Here is a 21,685-nt window from a genome sequence, read left to right on the forward strand (position 1 = left end):
TCATGCGCACATATGCACGCTACGGGCAAGTTACGCGTTGCACGCGCTCACAATATGGCCACCTACTGCATTCTTAAACGCAGTATGGCCCGCTGTGAATGGTGAAGTTCGCTTTTTCTTTTTTTTCGCACACTCTCGACTAGACGCCAAGCCACAAAGACAACCAACCCTTGTTTTTCAGATAATTTGGAGCCTCTCAAGCCGTTAAGCCGGTAACGATACACATACGCAACTCATACCGACACCTAGCCAAGCGATTCTCCAGCTCTAGCATGAACCAATAGGATCCAGCGGAGCCAATAGGATTTCATTCAGCTGGCAAAGTTTTTCTTCGAAAAAAAAAAAAGGTTGGTAATACAACCACCATTCTCATCAAAAAGCGCCGAAAGAGAAAGATTCAACCTAGCGCTGATGTGCTTTGACTTCTTGTCCATAGATGGCGCCAGTATGTGTATCACCAGCAGCAAAGTTTGCAGGGCGCGATTTCTCGAAAAATTAATTGTAGCCCTGTAACTGACCAGCCACCAGGTATTATGAACAATAGGAGCATGCGCAGTTTTTTGTACTTGCGTTTATTTCAGGCGACATGCTCGCGTTATGGCGCAGGAATATTTGTCTTCCGCACACCCACATGTCAAACGTTTTCTGTCAACAGTACATACAATGAGGGACGCTACGCCACGGCAAACTAAATCTGTCGTGTATGCGCAGTGAGCGATACGTACGTCCGATACAACTCGTCTACAGTAACCACCACACACAATCCCTCCGTGACAGAACGTAGTGCGCTATTGAAGTGTTTCCCGCTACCATAATAAAATAAAACAGATATAAGGACCACACCAAACTATCAGTTCAAGAATTACGATGCCTCCTAGTCTTCTCTGATATGGTCAAATTTGTATAACTGGTTTTGTTTACTGTTTAGCGGAGTAATGCACGCGCCGCCACCAATGGTTAGAGACTGCTATATCCTGCTGTAGTTGTATCCTGTACCATAAATGTGTGGATCGAATTGGAGTAAAAATTAACGTTGTGTCCTTTTGCGCGGTCTAAAACGGATCGCAGGCCACAGAGTAAATTCCGCCTGCAAACCGTTTTATGCCACTTGACGGCGATCTGGCCGTAAAGGCGAAAGGGCCAGAGCTCCATGACACAAGGTACTTTTCGTCTATACTCAAAGGTGGATCAGAGACCAACTCCCCAAGCATTTCGCACTATAGAAGCCGAGCACAAGGTCAAGGGAAACTTCGTATCCACTATACCACCCGCGGGAACCCGACAACTCGGGATCCAAGCCTTCCGGTGACATCATCGCCTCAGGCACATGCAATATGCAACTCTGCAAAATGGTAAATGAAAGCATTTGAACATGTGGTTTGGAAGCATTATAGAAAACCGGCTTCCGCGACTTCTTAACGATCTATTGATGCAGGACATAACACCGCAATCTACTACATTCCATGGGTTTATAGAGGTTACTTTTACATCCTAATATTTTCATGGTTATTTTTCTCTGTAATGCAGAATACAAGCATGCACTACTATGTTATTTACTGGAAAAGTGTTCTCGCCTTGTCTCTGCATTGCGTACATGGTCATCACTACATTTGTGTTCAACGTGTTTGTCTTTAAGCATATGTGCAAGGTGCACGTCTTGTTTGTTTATATAACGCTCTGCGGTGCAATGTGCTGAAAGCATGTAAATTTAACTTTTCATGAACATTATCAGTATTTTTCTGCTGTTGCTGAAAGGCGAGCCTGTTGACTTGTCAAGCTGTTGAAAGACAGCTTTTACTTTGATCAAGTATGCTGTGACTGTGAACCCGCGCAAACAGCTACGGGACAGCTTTAACGTTTGTTGCGGGAACGACTTTTGCTCAGAATTCAAAACGAAACTATAGCATACAAACGCTTCGAAGTGAGCGCTTCCCACTGATCAGGTCAGGTTTGCCAAAATACGCATCCGCGTGTCGCTCTGTTCCTGCGCAACTGATCTTTTACAACGGCCTGTTTGGTAAGTTCATCTGGGAAAATTCCCATCTTCCATCTCACAAATATCCGCACGACGACATTCTTTCAACTCGACTGTACAAGGCGTACAACGTACGTTTCCATTCAAACATGCTAAAAACGAGCAAGCGTTAACCTGCAACCGCTAGTAAGCAGGCGTGGGTAGATTTTGCTAATAATGTTTGTGCGGTATTCGCTTCGTCAAGCACCGCCTCCCTCCAACCACAAACCTGTTTCGTTTCCAATTCAGTGCTTGTAGCAGGTGCTTCTGATAACTGAAGACAAAATGCGTTACAATCAAGAGAGGAGTACTGTGGATTTAACCATGGTCAGAAACTCCCCAACTGTGAAAAAAAAAAAAAAAAAGAGAGAACAGATGACCTTAAGCCCGTCGCTATCGCTGCAAACACGATAAGGCCGCAGAACTTGTGTTATGCACCACCCCATTCTGCCTCGCAGTAAACAACTGCCCCCCCTCCCCCCCTTTTTTTTTACGCCTCAGCGTTCGCCCTACTCACCCCTTGTGAAGAGTTAGCGGTTGGCCTGGCAGACAAATAGCCAGGAGCAGCCCAAAGAACTAGCGGGTCACGGCCCGTGGAAGAACACGTAACGGAGAGTGCGTGCCGCCGTGACACTAGGCGCGCCCGAATTTCGTGCGGCATTAATGGCTGGGAAAAGAATGCCGGGAATGGAACACGTGCTGTCGACGTGGTCGCAGACGCTCTTCGAGAAGCGGAAAAAATTGCAGCAAAGCAAACGGAGACAAGCATCCACGAATCGAAGATTGGAGACCCGAACAGACGTGCGCGCAATAAAAGCTTGGCAAGTGGCCGCACTAACACCTGAACCTCGGTTCGCAGCACTACGAAAGGCAAACAGAACTTGAGCCAAGCAGGGTGGCGCGCAATACACTGCAGAATAGTGCTTCTGTCGACGACGACCGCAGAGCAGCACAAAGATGTTGCGCGCGCCTAGAAATAAGGGGGCCCTATCGGTTAGGGGGACATGGGAATACCGAGAGCAATAGTATGCACCCCCCTCCCCCCTACACACACACACACGCTATAGCCAAACACTCTGCACTTCATCGCAGTACTCTCCACACGCGCCACAGTGCTCTAGAATTCGCTATTGGCCAAATTCACCCGTACCTTTCGTAATGTTGGTAATAGCTTCTAAAACGGGGGAATGTGCCGGCCAGATTGCCGCAAAAAATCCATTCCAAAGATAAGCGCTTTTTTTTTTTTTTTCCTCGGGACTTTGACACTTTTCCGTCGGACTGCCGGCGATACTTCAGTGGTGCGGGAGAGGATTTTTTTTTTTCTTGTATTCATTGTGCCTCGAATTACACTGCGCTCATTCGGACTGGACAACAGCTCGACACACAAGACGTGTGACCACAGTATTGCTCAGCACAAGCCTAATTGCAATAATAATAATAATAATAATAATAATAATAATAATAATAATAATAATAATAATAATAATAATAATAATAATAATAATGCTCTTCTCGGGAATGCAAGTTTGAAACGAACTAACCACCCCGTGAACTCATTATGCTGCTCAGCTCGTCGTTTAGCCCAGGCAGCGAGCAACACGCCAAAGCAAGCAAATATGAAAATGCAGAGAGACAGCCTGGCTATTCACGAAGCAAATTGCTAAAATAACGGCTCGTCATCTGGTGTTGCTGCGTAATGAAGAAGGCGATATGAACCTGCACTGCCAAAACGGTGGCGCAAATTACTAAGGAGGCAATGTAAAAGCTCTGCGAGAAGCAGTATCCTTTCTGTCCCGTTTGTTTTGAGGTATCACATGGTGTTTGTGACAAAAGAAGCCATCGCTGCTAGAGGAAGCGAAAGGTCGCTCGATGGGCACAAAGAAAACTCACAGACCCCAGATAAATAGAAGCAAGAGCTGTAAAACAATGAAATCATTGGAAGTTCCTCCGCCGTTACGAGCGTGTTTCTCCACGGCCAGCACCACGTTCGAGGGATACGAGCTGGCTGCAGTGACGAGTGCCTTGGAAAGGGCACTCGCGGGGAGAGACCGATAACAGCGAGCTTCCCCGTCTTGCCTACAGCGAAGGGATGTCGCACAGGCACCTCAAACAACGATTAACGCAAGCGGGAACAAGCCGCTTTCGGGCAAGAGAAACTGAGCTTTATACCAACGTGGACACGGTAGCGACACAGCGAACGTAAAGACAAGTGTCCCACTGGGGAACCCAAAGGCCGGCCAAAAGGGGGTGCGAGACAGGTATAGGCAAACGAAGGCAATCAATACTCGCAGCTGCAGGCCGGCATTTGGCCCGCATAGCGTCGCACGGCTGCGCAGCAGCAGCAGCCGGTGGGCGCATGCAGAGCGACGCTGTCACCCGGAGCCACATGTGCCCGTGAGCGATGGGCGGCCGCGCAACGCTTTGTTTTTCCCAGAATCGCACGTGCAGGCGAAAGAGCGCGCAAAGATCAAAGCACCAAAGAACACTGGGATCAACGGGGGGATCATCTCGCGTAGAGAGATAGCGAGGCTCCGAGGCCGCCGATCCTGCGCCCGCGCTGTTGTATACGCCGCAGGCGGGCATGGTCGCACTAGCTGCTGCTGCGAGCGACCGCGGTATCCCGCTCGACGCCAAGCACATGAATGAGTTGGCCAACCTCTCCCCTCGCTCGCTTCTTTCTCGACATGCTCTTTAATGCGCTGTTCTGTTACGGGCAATGTAATGTAGCTGAGGCACTTTTCCTTCTGGGAACGAAACCAGGAGCCCTCCCTGGTAAACTTAGAATGCGCCGACCGTCAAGACAGTCCTTGTCGCACCTGGTCGAAACAGAACATCGACGATAACGTTTCGCGAGACAAATCAGCCAAGACCCAAGTCTCTCTGGCATGAGAAGCGCTAGCCATGCGTCCCTTTTGCACGTAAATTGGAATGCATACAGAAAAAACAAAGCCATTGCGCGGAGAGCACCGTGGAAGGTGTCGCGCGATCAGGAGCTTGTGGCACTCCAATGGAGACGTACTGCAGAAATATTGGCCAGATAAGTTCTCCGAACTGGCACCAAAAAGACGGGCCGCTGGCACCGCCATGCCACACGGACGCCGCGGACAGTGGGAGGGGAGGTCGCCCTAGGCGTCTGGCGACTCCCCTCTCGTCGCCTCCCTCCCCCGAAAACAGCCAGGCGCCCAAACGAACTCGAGCGCCGCGGCCCAAGCGAGGTGTCCGATTTCAGCCCGAAAGAGAGCGCTTATCTTTCTCCCCGCGAATTCCGAAGAGAGGCGCATGACGACACCCCCTAGGCGCAGTCAGGGCGAAAACTTGGACGCCTGCACATAGAGCACAGCGGGCATGGCAGCGACGGGCTTGCCTCGGGAACCCCCTGCCAGAGGTCGGGGCAACCGCCGAGGACCTCTCGCCGCCAATATCTTGGACTGCGACGCAACGACAGACCTCCCACGTAGAGGAAAATGCGTCACGTCGGGACGCTGCCCACGAAAAGCCAGTCGACTGTAGCGCTCAGCCGGTTCTTGACGGAAGGCACAGCAAAGGGTGCGAAATCGAATTCGTTAAGCACCTCATTAAAGTCGCATTCGGTGACTGCTAAACGGCGTTGTACAAGGAACTAAAGCATACTGGTGCACCACGACGGGGGGGTGGTTCTTCCGTCCTCCGCAAGGAGAGAGGGGGCACGCTCTGACACCCGCGCGGCGTCGGAACAGACGCCACACCACGAGATGGGCGAGGGAGTCGCGTCAACGGGCCTGCCTTGTATACACACCCGAGCATCGGACGACGAGAGTCTACACAGCTGCCGACGTCACACACGGCGCCCATTGTACACAACGCGGCATGAACCGGACCAGCCCCTTTACGATCTGGCAGGTTACGCGCCTTTCCGCCATTTCTTGGTGCACGCCAATGGCCCGAGTGCGTGCGCTTCGTGGCCGAAGGAGCCCGAGTGCCCGCCATCAGATGCGAATCAATTAAGGGCGGCGGCCCGAACATCCAGATCCCTATCGGTTAATGAAGCCATTAGGCCGATGAAACGATGGCGCAGGTGCAATGCCCAACACTGCTAGAGACACAGAGTTGGCCGCCAGCCTTGACACGCCCCCGGGACAGCAGTCACGTGGCCATCTCGTCGAGCCAGGCAGCCCAACCAACAAAGTGGCGGCGTATGCACGGGGGAGCCTTCTGGCCAGGGGTTGTGCTCGAACAATAGCCATTTTCGCACGCCAAGCCCGTAGGCAGGGGGAGCAGCAACAAAGGCGTCCCAAACTAGGCCTATCCCCAACGCGCGCAGCGGGGGTCGGCGGCGCTGCGGGGTCCCCCATCCAGCCGGGACGACATGCTATGCGCGGCCATGTGCGCGCCTAGAATCCGTGCCTCCCCTCCAGCGGAATGGGCTCGCCAATGTAAAACGAAAGCACGCGCAACCTTCGGGAACAACCATTCGCGCAAAGGCAGAGCCCGGCAGCAGAATGAAAGCGCACGAACCGAGCTGCCTCGATTCGAACGCCCGACGACACTGCAAACCTCTGCCACTCAGCACGGTGCCAGCAAAAAGAAGCTGGGCAGCGTATTCCTTTCGCCTGCATTTGAAACGCAGCAGCTGACCATTCCCACAGTCACCACACAACGAACAGAGGACGACGCACTCTGCAAGGATGGTAATTTCATCGAATTCAAAAGCGCCCATCTTGGTTAATTGCAAAGGTCTTGAGTGCCTGGCAGAACACTCATACAGCGTACGGGAGGGAAGCGGCTCGTGCTTCGCACCCGCGTTGGCCGGCACTGTAAACATCTGAAATTTACACTGGTTCGGCAGAATCGTGTCACCCTCTTTCTACACTCAACGGTTCCTAAACGAGACGTACGTCGGATCCCAGCCCGTGGAGAAGGCGGCGGACTGCCGCGGAGCTCGTGACGCCTCAAAACCGGCGTGGCGTCACGGCTGACACGCTTGCCAGAACGACAAAACGGACCAGCGCGCAAACACGCGCGGTACGTAAAGAAAAAGGAACCTGGCCGGCGATTACGACACTTGAAAATGCGGAATTTGCGCATACTTGAGCACTTTATTTTTCACACTTGCTCTTTCTTAGTTACACTCATTTTCCAGCCTTTGATTGTCAAAAAGGAAGCCTTGCGAACGGAGGAATGGAGGGAGAGACGTACTTGTTGCACCAATGGCTCGTTTTGAAAGAGGAGGTCGTATACAAGTGGTTGAAGTTGTTTGTCTTTGCACTTTGACTGAATTTCTCCCTTATATATCTAAATTGAAGTCCCGCATAACTAACACTGGTGCGGATCTATGTGCTGCTAATGTGTGGCGCAGAAATTGTACGTTGCCTTCGGTAAGCGTGGTAGGCGAGACGTAGCCAGACACTATGAGCCTGTGTCCAATGTTTCAGCACACGCTGACCTACTTCATCGCAGGTACCAAACATCTAGATGGATACTGCCGACAGACACTTATGTGGGTTGATGGCGACTCCGCCACAATACTGTGGGCTCTACGAGCGCCCACCGGTACTGATAGGCTATCATTTTCAGGGCAGCGTGGAGGTACTAAGGGACAGCTCATCGATATCGCGTTAAGAGGTCCCTCAGGATCATTGCGCTGCCGTTGACAGAACTGTCCAAGACGTAAATGTTTCCTACGACTTGTAAGATTGCCAGAGACAACATTCTGCCCTAGGTTTACTGAATTTCTGTTCATGCATTGTTATATTCTTTCAATTGTCCAGCAGTTGCTTTTTTTCTCAGTGCTGATAAGGTGATCAGTCTGCCTTAGACATTTTTGTCGGCGAGGCAACAGCCCGTCAAGCTACAATTGCTTTTTTTTTGTCTGTCTGTCTCCCTCACCCTTGTGAACAATAAAGGCAATATTTATTATTATTACTGTAATAGCATGGTCACTCGGGGCACGCTATCCCAGGCAGACTCAAGCTTAACACTTTTAAGTGCAGGACGCGATTGCGTTAAGGGGTCCGTCAAGATCCCAATGCTGTCCCAGCCGCCTGTGCTCCGGATTACAGTGGGAAGTTACGGGAGGACGAGTAGAATCTTGCACCCCAAGTATGCCAGTGCCACATGTGATAAGGGCGACCTCCCCTGGGCCACCATCCATCCATGACGAACTAAAACCACAGAGCAGGAACGATGCCTCGCCCCATTCGAGACTGCAGTACACGCTTTACACAACTGCAGTCGCCTAGAGGTGTTAAGAATGCGTCTACCTACTGTAATCCCGCAAATGCGCCATTCGCTCAGCGCCTGCGACCAGAGTCACCGGAAGCACGTTTCCCGTGACGCTAGTCGGGCAGATGAGCTCGCGAAAGTACAAAACACGCCTGTGGTCGAAAGCTAGGCATTTGGTCCAAAACGATTTCGGAAGTCAGCCCCTCGACCAGCCCCGAACACATGGAAAGGTGCGGATGAAGGAAGTATGACAAACTGCGCTTGTCCACCGAACCACCAGCGACGACGATGAGAGGCTGTTTACGGCCACAGAGCAAACTTGAACAACGCGCTCCGGTGCCGAGAAGCTGTCGGGGGTGGGGCCCGGTCTCCTTTTGCGCAGAAACTGGAGCAGAATAAAAGGGAAGCATGTAGCCAAGTCTCGCGCAGCATGCTCTCATGCCGAGCTTTTGCCACAAACACATCGCCTACGTATGCTAGAGCAGACCGGCCATGTTTTGTTCCGCGAATCCCGCCGAGAAAGACCTTACTAAGCACCCCGGAAAAGACGGCACCGACGCTGGTCATCGAATTTCGCGCTTCTTGGACGGGGCTTTTCACAATCACCCAGGGCCCTTTCCCGGAACAGCTGAAGTGTGTGGGCAGGGAAGCGTCGCGTGCAGAGATTCTATGCACTAACGACTTTTGGGCCCGGACGCAATGCAAGGGCAACCCACACAAGCCCTTCCTGAATCAACTCGCTCGGAGCTTTAACGCGGGCGCCTTCGCAGTGACGGGCACACATCCGGTTCTCTGAAAGCCGGTCCGAAAAGAGCACCGTCTCGGGGGCAGCAATGGTAGAGGCCATGCCAGTGCTGACCCCGTGCTGGGGCGGGATGCGCCGATCAAACGACTGCCACGCGAGAGCACGACCGAAAGCTACAAAACGACCACTGCTGCCACAGGAAAGTCCGAACCAAGTACACAATGCAGTCGGCGCTCCTTGTGAGCGCATCGAGACGGCATGCGACGAAGGCAGCGCGCACAGGCGGAAACAGCGGCCTTGCTCGAAAACGAAGCCTGCACTGGCTGCAGCAGCTGATAACGCGCTGCCAACGACGCCGTGAGCGAGCGTGTCGAAACGCCAGTGTACACGCAACGCGCTTGCAATGTCACCTGCGGTGCTCCCGGTACTGGTAGCAGTGCGCGCGCGACTTCCTCGTGCCAGGGACGAACGCGAGTGCTACGTGGTAGCGCGTACGAGGACGGCAGAACAAGCTGCCTGCCCCGGCAGGGGATTGCGGAGAGGACGACATGCACACCCCTTCAAGTGGTAAGGCCTCAGTAAAGCATAATTGGGAAAGACGGACGCGCGTCAACAGCTCCGGTGTTTACACCTTTCCCGGGGCGGAGCAGAACACAGCATTAATAACGAAGTGGACTCCGTGACGCTTACATTTCCCACCACAATGCATTCTTCAAGGCCCGCGGCGAAAATCGCTCCATGGAATTATACACACATTTGTACAAACGGAACATACAAGCCATGAAAAAAAAAATGGGGGGGGGGGGGGGGGGGGCTGCCAAATCCTTGCTCGCTGCTTATCACGGCGCTGTTTTCTCTCAGCAGAATGAGCAAAATCGACCACTACTTTTAGAAACTGTTCGATCAAGCTGCAACAGTTCAAGAAGTGCAGCAATTTGCGTTCTTCCGTAAGCGCAGCGCGTGCCCGCCTTACTTCCGCATTCGATCTCCAACAGTGCCTGCTTAGTGAAGCACCAGTTCCTGTTTGCTTTGCACTCTCCGATGTGCAAGTGCAGCAACACGGCAGTGTCCAGGTTGGGCAAGACATAATCTAAATTAAATTGCAGCAGCTCCTTGAAAGAAGGCAGTGGCGTCAGAATGATGCCCCTCACAGCGAAGTCGAGCTCCGCAGGCAGGTTTTCAGCACACGTTTGTGGCATACAAGCACCCACTCCTTGTTAGGAAACCGATTTGCTACGCCTGATTCGCTCTTTAAAAATCCGTGACGTGGTTCGGGATGTGAGCTGGCTGCATATTTGTTTGGTGGCGACGGCAAGGCAAGCAGACTATCGGAGTCGCACTCGAACAGTCGTTTTGGAAGCGCGCAGTATGAAATATAAGCTGTACTTTGATGGAGTGCCTCAATCAGAGCTGCACGTTCGCGGGAGCACCGTGGAAATGGTGCAACCAAATCGGGCAGGCGTTTAGGTCGCCTCAGTGAAGCCCGTTATAACTGCTTCAAGTACCACACGCCACGACAATTCCTCAATGGCTCTTTTGTGTCTTTTTTTTTTTTTTTACCCCGGTCACACGCACCTCGACGATCGCCTCGAATGAGAGCGCATGCACCTGCTTTTTTAGATTACACTCAACTGCAACACTGCTGGGATGTGCGACTCGAAACACGGTTGTTTAGAGGGGCTTTCTATTCGACTCTCGCATTAATGCTGACGACCTCAAAATAACGGCACGACCACCGTACCATGGGAGGCCGCACAACCCCCACAAAAAATGCCCAGCAGACGACTTATTCAGTGGTATCGAATGAAACTGCAAAGGTGCATAATGGCCTCGGCCGATGTCATCGGTGCTAGAAATATAAGCTGCTTAGTCCAGGTAGAGTGCCCCAATACCGCTTTACAGTCAAATTCACGTCAGCTGACACGCTGGGAGAGTTCCTCAAAACATGACTCAACGGAAGCCGCCCATGTGAAAAAGCAGTGAGCCCGGGCAGCACTGAAAAGGGTTCCCTACGCTAGAAAAATGTGACCCGTCGTCGTTAATAACATGGCAACAGCAGCTACCACGAAAAATTTCTTGATGCGCGCGCCTGTGTCGCACGGCCATCAAATGACGTCAACCAATGCAGGTAATTTTCTCACCACCAGTAGAAGAAAGGGAGCCGTCTAAATTGGCCAACAGATGTCCAAGGAGAGCGGCACAAGAAAAGAAGCCACGGATGGGAAACATCGCGACGAGCTCCTAACCCATCGTGGTGAAGCGCCTCACCGGTGGAGCGAGCACACGTCCGCTTTGAGCTCGTAATTACGGTCCCAGAGAGAGAGTGATAAAAAAAAAGATACGCAAACAAATAAGCGGCGGTAATAAGCCGGCGTGGCTCTTTAGCTTAATCGACGCAAGCGCCGGAGAGGGCTGCTCGGGGAAAAGTGGGCAGACGGGCCGGCCGCGCGCGCAGACAACCAGACACGAAGCAGCGAGCACTGCACCGCGAAGTGGGGCCGTCCCGAGGACATTATAACCGGCAGAGAACACGTGAAGAATTTGCGAGGCGGCGATCGAAACACTGGTAACTCGGAGTTCGCTTCCTATTTGAACAGGCGCGCGAGCCGGCGATTGTTTGCGCAGAGGGCACCTCGCAAAGCGATCAACGGCGTCGCCGGATCGCCGATGTGCAGCGCGATGTTGTGTAATTTCGCGCCACTGGTTGATAAGTTTCCCGCCGCGGCCGGAATTCACGTGCGCCCGGAACGACGTCGTGTGTGTGTGTGCGCGCGCGTCCCGCGAGGGGTCAGAGCACCCAACGCGCGGGACACCTCGGAGCCGGTTACTGACACAAACCGATAAGCGCTCGTCTCGGGCTGCCCAAGACCACAAGCAAGTCGGTGGCGGTTCGCCGAGTCCGCTGACAGCGCTTATCACTGTTGACAAACGCACTGAACAGCCGGTAGAAACGCGTGCGTTTGTTGCCGCGAGCGCGCGCACAGCGCCTGAGGGACGCGGCGGAGGCAGACGACGCGGGCCTTGGGCGCGCGCAGGGAAGGCCGTACTCATCACTAGGCCTCGCCTCCCGTGCGGTAGCCTGCGGCAGTGTCTTCCGCGATCGTCGCCGCAAACGTGAGTCGAGACCTCGCGTTGGTAACGTCCAAAACAAACTCGAAACGCGACTCTACACACCAACATGGCGGCCCCCAGAGCACGGAGCAAGCCTAAAAAAGTTTGGGGCAACTCACCTGTTTTCTCTTTGATTTCGCAGAGGACGCTGAAGAGAGCGGGCTTCATTCGGTGGCAGTTGAGCGTGTGTTTCCTGGCAAAAGAAAAGGGCAGAACGACAGCCCGTAAGCCAGACGCAGGCTTACGCTGCGACGCCGACGTCGTCGGCCGGAGAGGAACTAAGCCTTTCCGAGCCGACGATTCCGGCGTTAGGGTTAGGTAGTACGGGGACAGTCCGACGCTGCTCGCGCGCAGCACAACACGCGTTGCACGGAGGTACGCGCCATCACTGGGCTACCGCCGGCGATTGTGAGGCAAAACCCTCGACGCGATCACAAATTCCGCTGGTCTCCGAAGCACATAGGGCAGGAGAAAAATCGCAGACCACGGAGGCAGGCTACGTACCTAGCTTGCGCTTCGTCCAAGCTCTGGTCGGTGATGTTCATGATCTGTTGGAGAATTTCCGAAATGTCGTGCTTTCTCGGCTCCTGGTCGGGTGCGGCCTGTTGGCCCGTCGGGTCGACACCGTGCGATTGCGGAGGCATTCCGTAACCATGCTGGGGCACGACATGGCCCGCCATGCTCACGATGGGATGTTGTGATACTGGGTGCATCATTCTTTGTTGCTCGTCCATCGCTCGGAAGCACCTTTTCACGATCGGCCCGGCTACAAACACCAGCGGTAGGCCTCACACGGCGTCGGCCACGGCTCCCGGAGCACCACCATCCATAAGTCCGCACTCACGCTACGCTAAACCAACTGTAATTGAGTGTTTTGATTGGAATACTTTTGACGGACAGCGAGCGGCTTCAGGGTGGGTTGAACGATAATGCCAGTCAAGCCACTTCGCCATAAAAGATGAGCGTATGCTGTGACGACAGCTACGTCATAAAAGGGAGTAACCAATACGGGCGCCCGGCGCTGGTCACGTGGGTGTCCAGGATGGATGTCAATCACTTTCGAACCTTCCGACCAAGCTCCGCCCACTGCGTGATAAACGACAAGCGGAACTTCCGGTTTCTGTGGTTCTGCGCATGCGTCATCAGTTTAAAAAGCAGTGGCGACATATGCGACATTTTGTGAAACTAAATAGTAAATTGTATCTAAAAAGAATTGTTTATTATAGCAAAACGTATAAAAAGTTGATTTTCGTCATTTTTAAAAATATCTGTGTGCTGCTCAAAGGTGTGCTTTGAATGCAAAATGAATGCGTGTTTTGCGTTACTTTATTGCAAAGAATGTCAACTATTGTTTCAATAAATCTTTCTTATAATTAAATTATTACATTTTCGTTTACACGGTTTTTGTTATGCTAAAGTTTTTTATTTATAAAGTATATTGCACACATATCTCGTCTTAGTAGATGGCAGCACTTGTAGGCCACTGTTTCTGAAAAGTTGGGCAGGTTTGTTTTGAGCATTAAATATCAAGTTTTCTGCAATTATTTTTGCTATTGGGCTGTGCTGTATGCGGGTATACGCACCAAAATACTTAGGTCCTCGCTAATTTGCTGAGTATTAGCCCTTACTGCATTTATGTGCGGCATCAAGAAGCTCGAATGACCGCTCGTGTGTGTGTGGTTGACTTGACAGAGCAGCCAACATTTTCTCATATATTTTGGTTACTTTTAGGCGTCTAGGTATTCTTTATGTAGTTTTAGCTAGACGAAGATTTTTTCGCTGCCACCTCTTCGACTTGGTGTTCTCCTTGTTCTGAACGGTAAGGGGGTTTTAATAATTACGTGGAATTTGCAACAACGTTCGCTTGGTCGGCTTAGCGTTGACTTAGAAGTGTTTTAAAGTCGCGGTTGTTGCTGTTGTTACAGAGTTATGCCCCTGGGAGTTTGTGTTCTCTAACTGTACACGGTGGTAAGGGCTTCTGTCGACTGTTGTTTTAAGCAGGTTGTAATTTTCAGGTCGGAGCAAGATGCCGGGAGCCGTCCTCATCTATCTACGTGTGAGTATAGTAGTCCGGTCTTGTGCAGAATGCTGACCGGTCGAAAGGGGTTTTATCTTGACAAGAGGCGTGCTGATGGCAGAACTCGCGATCTCTTTAAAGCGTGTGACATGAATGCAGTGGGAGCAGGGAATATTTTTCTGCATCCATGACCTCTGGGTAACTTTTCGGTACTTGCGTGGCAATGGTTCGCCTTCTTCAGAGTGATCGCTATTCTGAGGATAATGTTAGACATCCGAAAGTGTCTGGCATTATCCTCAGTCTACATCCGTATAAACTCTGGCAACGTTTGGTGATCTCGTTGTTGTTCCTTGCGCTCGGTTGCCGTCGTCATCGCTGATCATATCGACAATGAATGCTTGTGGTTTAGAAACCGGTAGTGTAAAATAATGCTGATTTCAGTCGATCAACAAAAACGTGCAGCTTATTTGCTACGCCGTTACTTTTCTTGTTCTGCATATTAATTTCCCCACTACAGTTTTCATGAAACTGGCGATTATCGTGCGTTGCTAATGTGTGGATAATATGTCCTTTTGAAGATACCACAGGGAAGCAAAGCTTAGGCGGCCAGAAGATGTTATACTTTGAAAAGGATGAGAGGCCGAAGTGTTTTCAAGGACCCCAAGTTGTCATAGGTATAAAAAAAGCCATCCAGTGTGCGCTCAACGTAGCCTTGTATACAAGGACGGGGATATATTATCATAACAAATTTCAACACGGATTGCTGTTTTCTGATGTGCAAAAATAACATTGCAGTTTTGCACTCGTGCATAATTTGTCTACTGCAGCTCTGTAGTCGTGGAAAATGATTGTCTGGTGACCAGTTACCAATCAAGAGGTCCTGTCTTTGATCAGTTTGAGTGCCTTATTCAGAGCAAAAACCTGCAGTCTGTTAAACCTTTTATTTTGCTTTTTGCCTCGTGAAGCCATTGAGGTCTGCAGCCATATGTCGGTGCTGTCACTCACGAGTGCGTCCATTTCCGCTCAGTCATATTTGTGAGTGTACATGAACATGAGTGCTAGTGAGCTATTGAGAGGGGATGACTGTGCACATGTTGGCGTCTTTAAGTCTGTCATGTTTGGTTTGGTATGTGGCGTTTAATGTCTCAAAGCAACTCGGGCTTTGAAGGGTGCCATAGTGGAGGGCTGCGGGTAATTTCGACCACCTGGGGTTCTTTAACATGTTCTGACATCACACAGTACACAGGCAGCTTGTGATCCGCCTCTATCGAAACGTAGCTGCCATTGCCGGGATAGAGCCTGCAGCGGCCTGCAACTGAGAAAACGTTAGTGGCCGAGCATAATGTAATGGACTGGTGTAAGTATCTATCTGATCTGGTCTGAATGTTTAGGGTATATACTCTATCCATATTGTGATTATGTGATTATAAGGATAGGTTGTAGCACGCACTCACACTCATAAGTGTTAATATGAGTGGGCATGAGTGATCATGATCTAGCCTTCACGTTGCCAGTAAACGGTAGTAAACGGTGTACAAACCTTATAAATCAGCTTCCCCGTGCAGCTAGAATTTTTGTACAATGGCAATTGGTCGTCTTCCTGGGAAGTAGGACCAGTGCAGGTGCCATCTAGCCTGAGCTGACGTGCATGCACATTCTGTAAACACGCCTGATGCACTTTCGCCATTGCACTTAGTCCACTGCCTGACTCAAGAACACTGGTGAACAAAATTTAGTCTTCCTGTTATGTGAGGCACGTGCGTGTGGGGACCAGGTGCTAATCTTCATAGTCCGAGGAGGTGCCAGCACCACACCTAAGTATTGTCCCAGGCCTTGCCTTGCCACCTTCATTACGGAATATGTCTATATGTCTTCAGACTTATTTGTAGCAGAAGTGCAGAGCGGTTTAATGGAGAACAGATTGTCATTGAATGTCCAATACATGGACTGTCCAGGTCTCGGAAGCCACTGTTTGGCATCAGCAGAACCAGCCAAATGATTGCTTGCAGCGGCCAAGTTGAGCTGCACATTTGGTTGGTTGGTTTGTGGGGTTTAACGTCCCAAAGCGACTGAGGCTATGAGAGACGCCGTAGTGGAGGACTCCGGAAATTTCGACCACCTGGGGATCTTTAACGTGCGCTGACATCGCACAGCACACGGACGCCACTTCGTTTCGCCTCCATCGAAACGCAGCCGCCGAGGTCGGGTTCGAACCCGGGTATTCCGGACAGTAGTCGGGCGTCTTACCACTGCACCACCCCGGCGGGGCAGCTGCACATTTGATTGTGCAGGGAGTTTAGCAGGTATGACAATTAAGAAAGCGTCTAACTATACCAAAAAGAAAGGGGTATGAGAGTTGTTAGCTTTGATGGCTGACTTTATTGCTTCATTATTGCGAGAGTGCCGACAAATACAACGGCTCTGCTCTGGTGGCTGTGTAGTTTGGGTGCTCTGCTACTGAGGCTGGAGACCCAGGCTTCATCTCTGTGGTGATGGCTGCATTTCGATGAAGGCAAAATGCAATGCACCAGTCTATCATGCAATGTTAATGCACTGTAAAGAACTTCAGGGTGTTAAATTTATTTGGAGCCCTTCATTACAGCATTTTTCCTAGCGGGAGTCACCTTAGGATGGTAAACCCCACCAAAACAACAAATACACGTTATATGTAGCATGGTAAATACAGCCTTGGGTGCAGTTGTCGTAGACCATCCAAAATGCCTTGCAACATTATCTGGCTTTTCGGGCAGCACACTGGCTGCCTATATTTGTGTCATGTTTCCTTTGCATTAAATCACGCCTTGAAGGTTTGCCGAGCAGCACCAACTGGTGTAGACCTGTGTCTCTCTAAATATAAACATGACTAGGCTGACTGGTGATGTTACTTCAAAAGCTACATGCGGGGCTCTTTCTATATTTTCATGTGTTTTTTGGATGTTTGGTGTTGCAGTTGGTTGCATGTGAGCATGCCAGTATGCCTGCGAGTGTCAGTGGTGGCAATGCTGGGAAGCATCCTGCTGACATTAGTGATTGTGCATCTTCATCATGCCTGTGACATGATAGAAATCTGTGTGCTGGCATGTACAGGACTATCCTTTCTAAGCCATCAAACACGGTCAGGGCTGATGGGTTTGAGTATAATGTTAAAAATGAACCTCTTGTGGCTAATCGGGGTATTTCAAAGCGGTGACTGCCGGCTTTCCCGGAACAAGTGCTGGCATGTACAGGACTATCCTTTCTAAGCCATTAAACACTGTCAGGGCTGATGGGTTTAAGTATAATATTAAAAATGAACCTCTTGTGGCTAATTGGGGTATTTCGAAGCGGTGACTGCCGGCTTTCCTGGAAAAAGAAGTGCATTGTGTGCTTGAAACCCTAGTAGTACTTTGGAAATGGTCAGACAAGTCGCTTAAGTGTTTCGGTCTCTTTCTGGGGTGGTGCCCCACTCGGTGTGCAGCATGACAGAGGCCATTTCCAGATGGTATGGCAAAACCTGTATGGTGTGCCTGTTTCTCTAACTTGCCTCACACTCACTATGAAGGCTGAGCTTCGTGCACACAAAATTTTGCACGGAGGTCCAAGCAAGGGCGACAAGCGATGAATGGAGCCACCATGCAAAGTGCCCTGTTCGTGTCACTTGCCTCGTCGCTCGGTTCCGCATGTGCACAAAATTTTGCTTGCCGCCAGCTATCCCCCCTCACTGGTCTGTCTTTGCCTCGGCAAGCATACAAATGTGGTCATCACTGCTGCTGCTTGCTGCACCGCCATCACAGAGAAAGTATTTCATTTACCATAATTAACGAAAGAGAACAATCTGCTTACAGAGAGCTAACCTTTGGAGTGGGTTATGAGCAGACCCATTACAGGGTGAAGAGCATGTTAAGCTGTGTACAAGTACCCTAACCTGCGTGCGACTGTGCTTTAGCATTCAGTGCAGAATCGCCCGTAGGACGTATGCTGGCTTGCATACCTTGCTCAGTGACGAGCTAATCGAGGTGACCGATTAGGGCAGTGTTTACTATTCCTGACTGCTTCAGGTACAGAATCAAAGCACGAATCAAAGCACATCTCCATTGGTGTACGTCTCAGTCACTAGCATGAGGTTTCACCACTAAGTGGCAGAGCAAACAATGGCTGCCCTCACAACACTGTAATGCTCTCTTTTTCGTTCCTACGGAGCTCATTCTTAAATGCCCCTTTTGCTGTCCCAAGAGGTCTGAGCGTCAAAAGTTCTACCCCTGCTGTGTGACTTGGCATCAGCCCCGGTCATGTGCTCAACAACCAGAAATCTTTTGACAGAGACAGTGTAAGCAGGGAACCACTGTATGGAGTGGTAGTGTTCAGGTTTATGGGCTTGCTCTGCCTAAGGTCTCGCATATTTTATTACCAAAGTAGGATGCACTGTGCGTGCCTCTTAGACCTGCCCTTTTCCTTGTAGTCTGCAATTCCACTGGTGTTTCTTTTTTGGTGCCATAATACCTCTGGGCTTACAAACTGTCGCCTGCATTTTCCAAACATCACTTTTTCATCATCTAACCTTGTGTTGCATGCCTGTTGCCTTGAGTGTTCATTGTTTCACAATGCACTTTTCTTAGAGATGCACAAGACTGCCAAAGTTGATTTCACATCTAATAATTGAAGCTGCAAGTCTGACCTCGGCTTCAATACTGGAACTCAGCTTACCGGCTCTGACCAGTATTCTTATCTACACTCGAGTGCACTCTCTTATGGGAAATGTGAATTGATATAAAGTGTTTATATTGGTCGTTGTCTTGGTTATTCGTTTCTTCCTCATATTCCCTGTGATAGGCAAGGGGTGGTGTCTATTGCGCCTATCACGGCGAGGAAGGTGATGGCTCGGCATTTATTGGTTTCATCTACTTTGCAAGCGGCATTGCCGTAATACTGGGATTCCTGTCTCGCAGCTCGTTGACAGGGGAGCGGAAGGAAGTGGTTTTTCTACATACGTGGTTTGCGCATATGCTCTCAAAAATAACACTCATGTGAATGCCATCACCTTGCACACGCAGCTTCCACTCCTCTGCTAGCAGTTTTAGGATGGTGATGACAAGGCCTGCACATGGAATAGTAGACCCACACTGTCAACATTAAGCCGTGCTGAATACTGCATGCTTCTTCGGCATGTTTGGTATGCGAGTCTGCCTGGGTGGGGAGGCCCACCTTGTTTATGTACTGGAGGCCAGCATTCCTAATACAAATAGACGAATTCTAAAATTCTATTGGCAAGTTGTACAGAACCTCTGCCCGCATGCACCACACCTTCTCGCATGTTTCGTGACGTGGTGAGTCCTGAATTTCACGACCTGCTGCAATGACTGCATGGTTGGCACAGTCGGCTACTGAGCCTGAGTACCCAGGTTCAAGCCTGGCATGGCGGCTTCGTTTTAATGGAGGCAAAACGCAGAAGGCACCTTTGTGCTATGTGATGTCTACTTACATTAATAAACGCCATGTGTTATGAACTAATCCGGAGACCTCCAGCGCCACAATGTTCCTCATAGCTCATGCATCGCTCCAGGACGTTAGGCTCCGCAATTTGGGTCCAGATTTTTGCTTTGAATATGAGCTGAAGGTGAGCTCTTCTCATGGCTGTCATACTTGACTCCTGTGGAAGGCATACAACCTGGGTGGGTTTTCTTTTCTTTCTTTGAATTTGAGGGTGAGGAAGTTCTTTTTCATGTAAGCATAATTGGTTCTAATTCATTTGTGGCATAATCATTTGATGCAGTTTTCTCACCCGCCACGAAATGGAAGCTTTGTTGTAGGACAAACAGTATGCCGAGAAAGAGCCGTAAAATTGCTTTGCTGAGAACAGAAATTAAATGGAGTTATCCTTGGTCACTCCAAGAGTATCGGCATGATTAGTGCATAATGCATACAGCTTTCACACAGTCCATAAATGCTCCCACAGGCTTGAGGAAACTATTCCAAGGCGGCACATGCTGTAGTGGCCCCGAAGTCGTTAAGGTAGTCTGCTGCTGAACATGAGTCTGCAAATTTGAATCCCAGGTGCAGTAACTGCATTCCACTGATGCTAAACATCATCCATGTATCAAGTTAAGGAGCCCCTAATTGGTTTAAATGGATTACTGTAGTGTGTAAACTGCCATTACTAGGATGGCAGGTGCCCGCAACACCTGAAACCAAAACTACTTTTGAGATGGGGTTCTACAGCATTTTCATTTTTGCAAAACAGGTGTTCAGTGTAAGCTTGGAACAGAATTGCTGTGAGAGAAAAAATAGTATGGCTAGAACATGGCATCTAGGCACTGTAGTTGTCAGGTTGCTGAGCTGGAGTACCCAGGTCCGAACCTGTTCTTGACGGCCGCATTTTGATAGAGGCAAAACACACAGGTAACCCATGTACTGTGGAGTGTCAGTGCATGTTAAAAAATCCTAAATGGTTATTCAAGACCTTCATGTGGTGTCCCTCATGGCCATCGTCACTTTGGGTACATTATACCCATATATCTGCCTGCCTGTAAGTGTGCGGGGCAAGAGTTTATGGATGCAAGTTCAGTTAAAGTTCTGCTGTGTTGCATTAGTCGCATGCTGAAGGAGCCCTCCCTTTTGGGTTTTCTGGCTTACACTATGATAGTGGGCACAGGTGGGCTATCTCATGGGATTTCAGCCTAGCCTCTTGAGGTTGCCCACAAATCAAACCAGCCACTTCATCACCTGCAACAACAGATTGACACTGGACATTTGTCTATCTGCTGCACAACTGTGGCCTTCAATAGCGAGTAGAAAAAGGATTCTTGGAACTACATTTAAAGGGCCACGGTCCACCCTCCGGTCAAAAATATTTTCTTCCTCGATGACTATGGGGCTTTACCCCCGGAACGCAAAGCAGCAAAAAAAATTTTTTTTTTTTTTTTTTTAAGTAATTAGTAGCACACTTACAGCCACCACAGTGAGTCTAGGGTGTTTTTCTGCTGTTCCCTCGCAGAGGGTTCTCCCTCTCCTGCCCGATTGTCTATAGCCTCCGCCATGTCTCTGCAAGCCCCTTCCTTCCTCTTCCGCATTTGGCAGGAGGCGTGGTGTCTGTAGGAAGGCTTTGGGTATGGTGCAGCACACAAAATGACCTCGGAACAGGGGCATCGCTTGTGTGATAACTAAACGGTCAAGAGAGAAGCGTGCAGCAAGCTGCTCACATGATTGGTGGCCCCCACCCATCCTTCACCTGTCACTCAGAAAAATGGACCAGTGGATGTCGTCCTGGATATTGGCATTACCATCGAGGATTGGCGGCCAGAGTAGAGAGGAGGGAACCTGGCTTTTGAAGGGGAGCATGAGAGGGCTTTGATTTGTGTTTTTGCTGCTTTCCGATGCGTGCATTGCTGCAGTATTTTGCAGAGACTATCTCCGATACCTGATCGAAGCTTTGAGCTTGTTTGTTTAAAATGCCATACCCTGGTTAGTGGCCCTTTAAATCTACGCAGTATTGGTGGTATTGGCAACCATGATATAGTGATAGAGAGAGGGGCAACCTCATGAGGCTTCAGCTTAGCCATATGAGATTTCCCGCCTCTGGTCGTGAGACATCTAATTTTGAATGAAGCCTTTCAGCTTCATT

The 21,685-nt window shown here is 50.2% G+C and overlaps 2 protein-coding genes across 8 annotated transcripts in view; one reads left to right on the forward strand and one right to left on the reverse strand.

Moving 5' to 3' along the window:
* Positions 1–13,024, reverse strand: part of exd (PBX homeobox extradenticle) — a 316,334-nt gene extending 303,310 nt beyond the window's left edge. For 4 of the 6 annotated variants that reach the window (XR_014708815.1, XR_014708814.1, XR_014708816.1 and 1 more), the window contains exons 1-2: positions 12,576–13,024; positions 12,191–12,264 (exon numbers count right to left, since the gene is read on the reverse strand). Coding sequence is in view for 3 of the 6 variants with exons in the window: in XM_084609242.1 (XP_084465368.1) it covers positions 12,191–12,264; positions 12,576–12,805 (304 nt within the window). In the remaining 3 variants the exon portion in view is untranslated. The remainder of the gene's footprint in view (positions 1–12,190; positions 12,265–12,575) is intronic. The other 2 variants (XM_084609241.1, XM_084609243.1) reach the window with 2 other exon arrangements.
* Positions 13,025–13,544: 520 nt separating this feature from the next.
* Positions 13,545–21,685, forward strand: part of Sin1 (SAPK-interacting protein 1) — a 100,242-nt gene continuing 92,101 nt past the window's right edge. For both annotated transcript variants that reach the window (XM_084609247.1, XM_084609245.1), the window contains exons 1-2: positions 13,545–13,890; positions 14,087–14,127. The gene's annotated coding sequence lies outside the window, so the exon portion shown is untranslated. The remainder of the gene's footprint in view (positions 13,891–14,086; positions 14,128–21,685) is intronic.

This window comes from Amblyomma maculatum, chromosome 7 (assembly GCF_055883805.1).
Source record: "Amblyomma maculatum isolate TAMU_Amacu chromosome 7, ASM5588380v1, whole genome shotgun sequence".
NCBI classification, from domain to species: Eukaryota; Metazoa; Arthropoda; class Arachnida; order Ixodida; family Ixodidae; genus Amblyomma; species Amblyomma maculatum.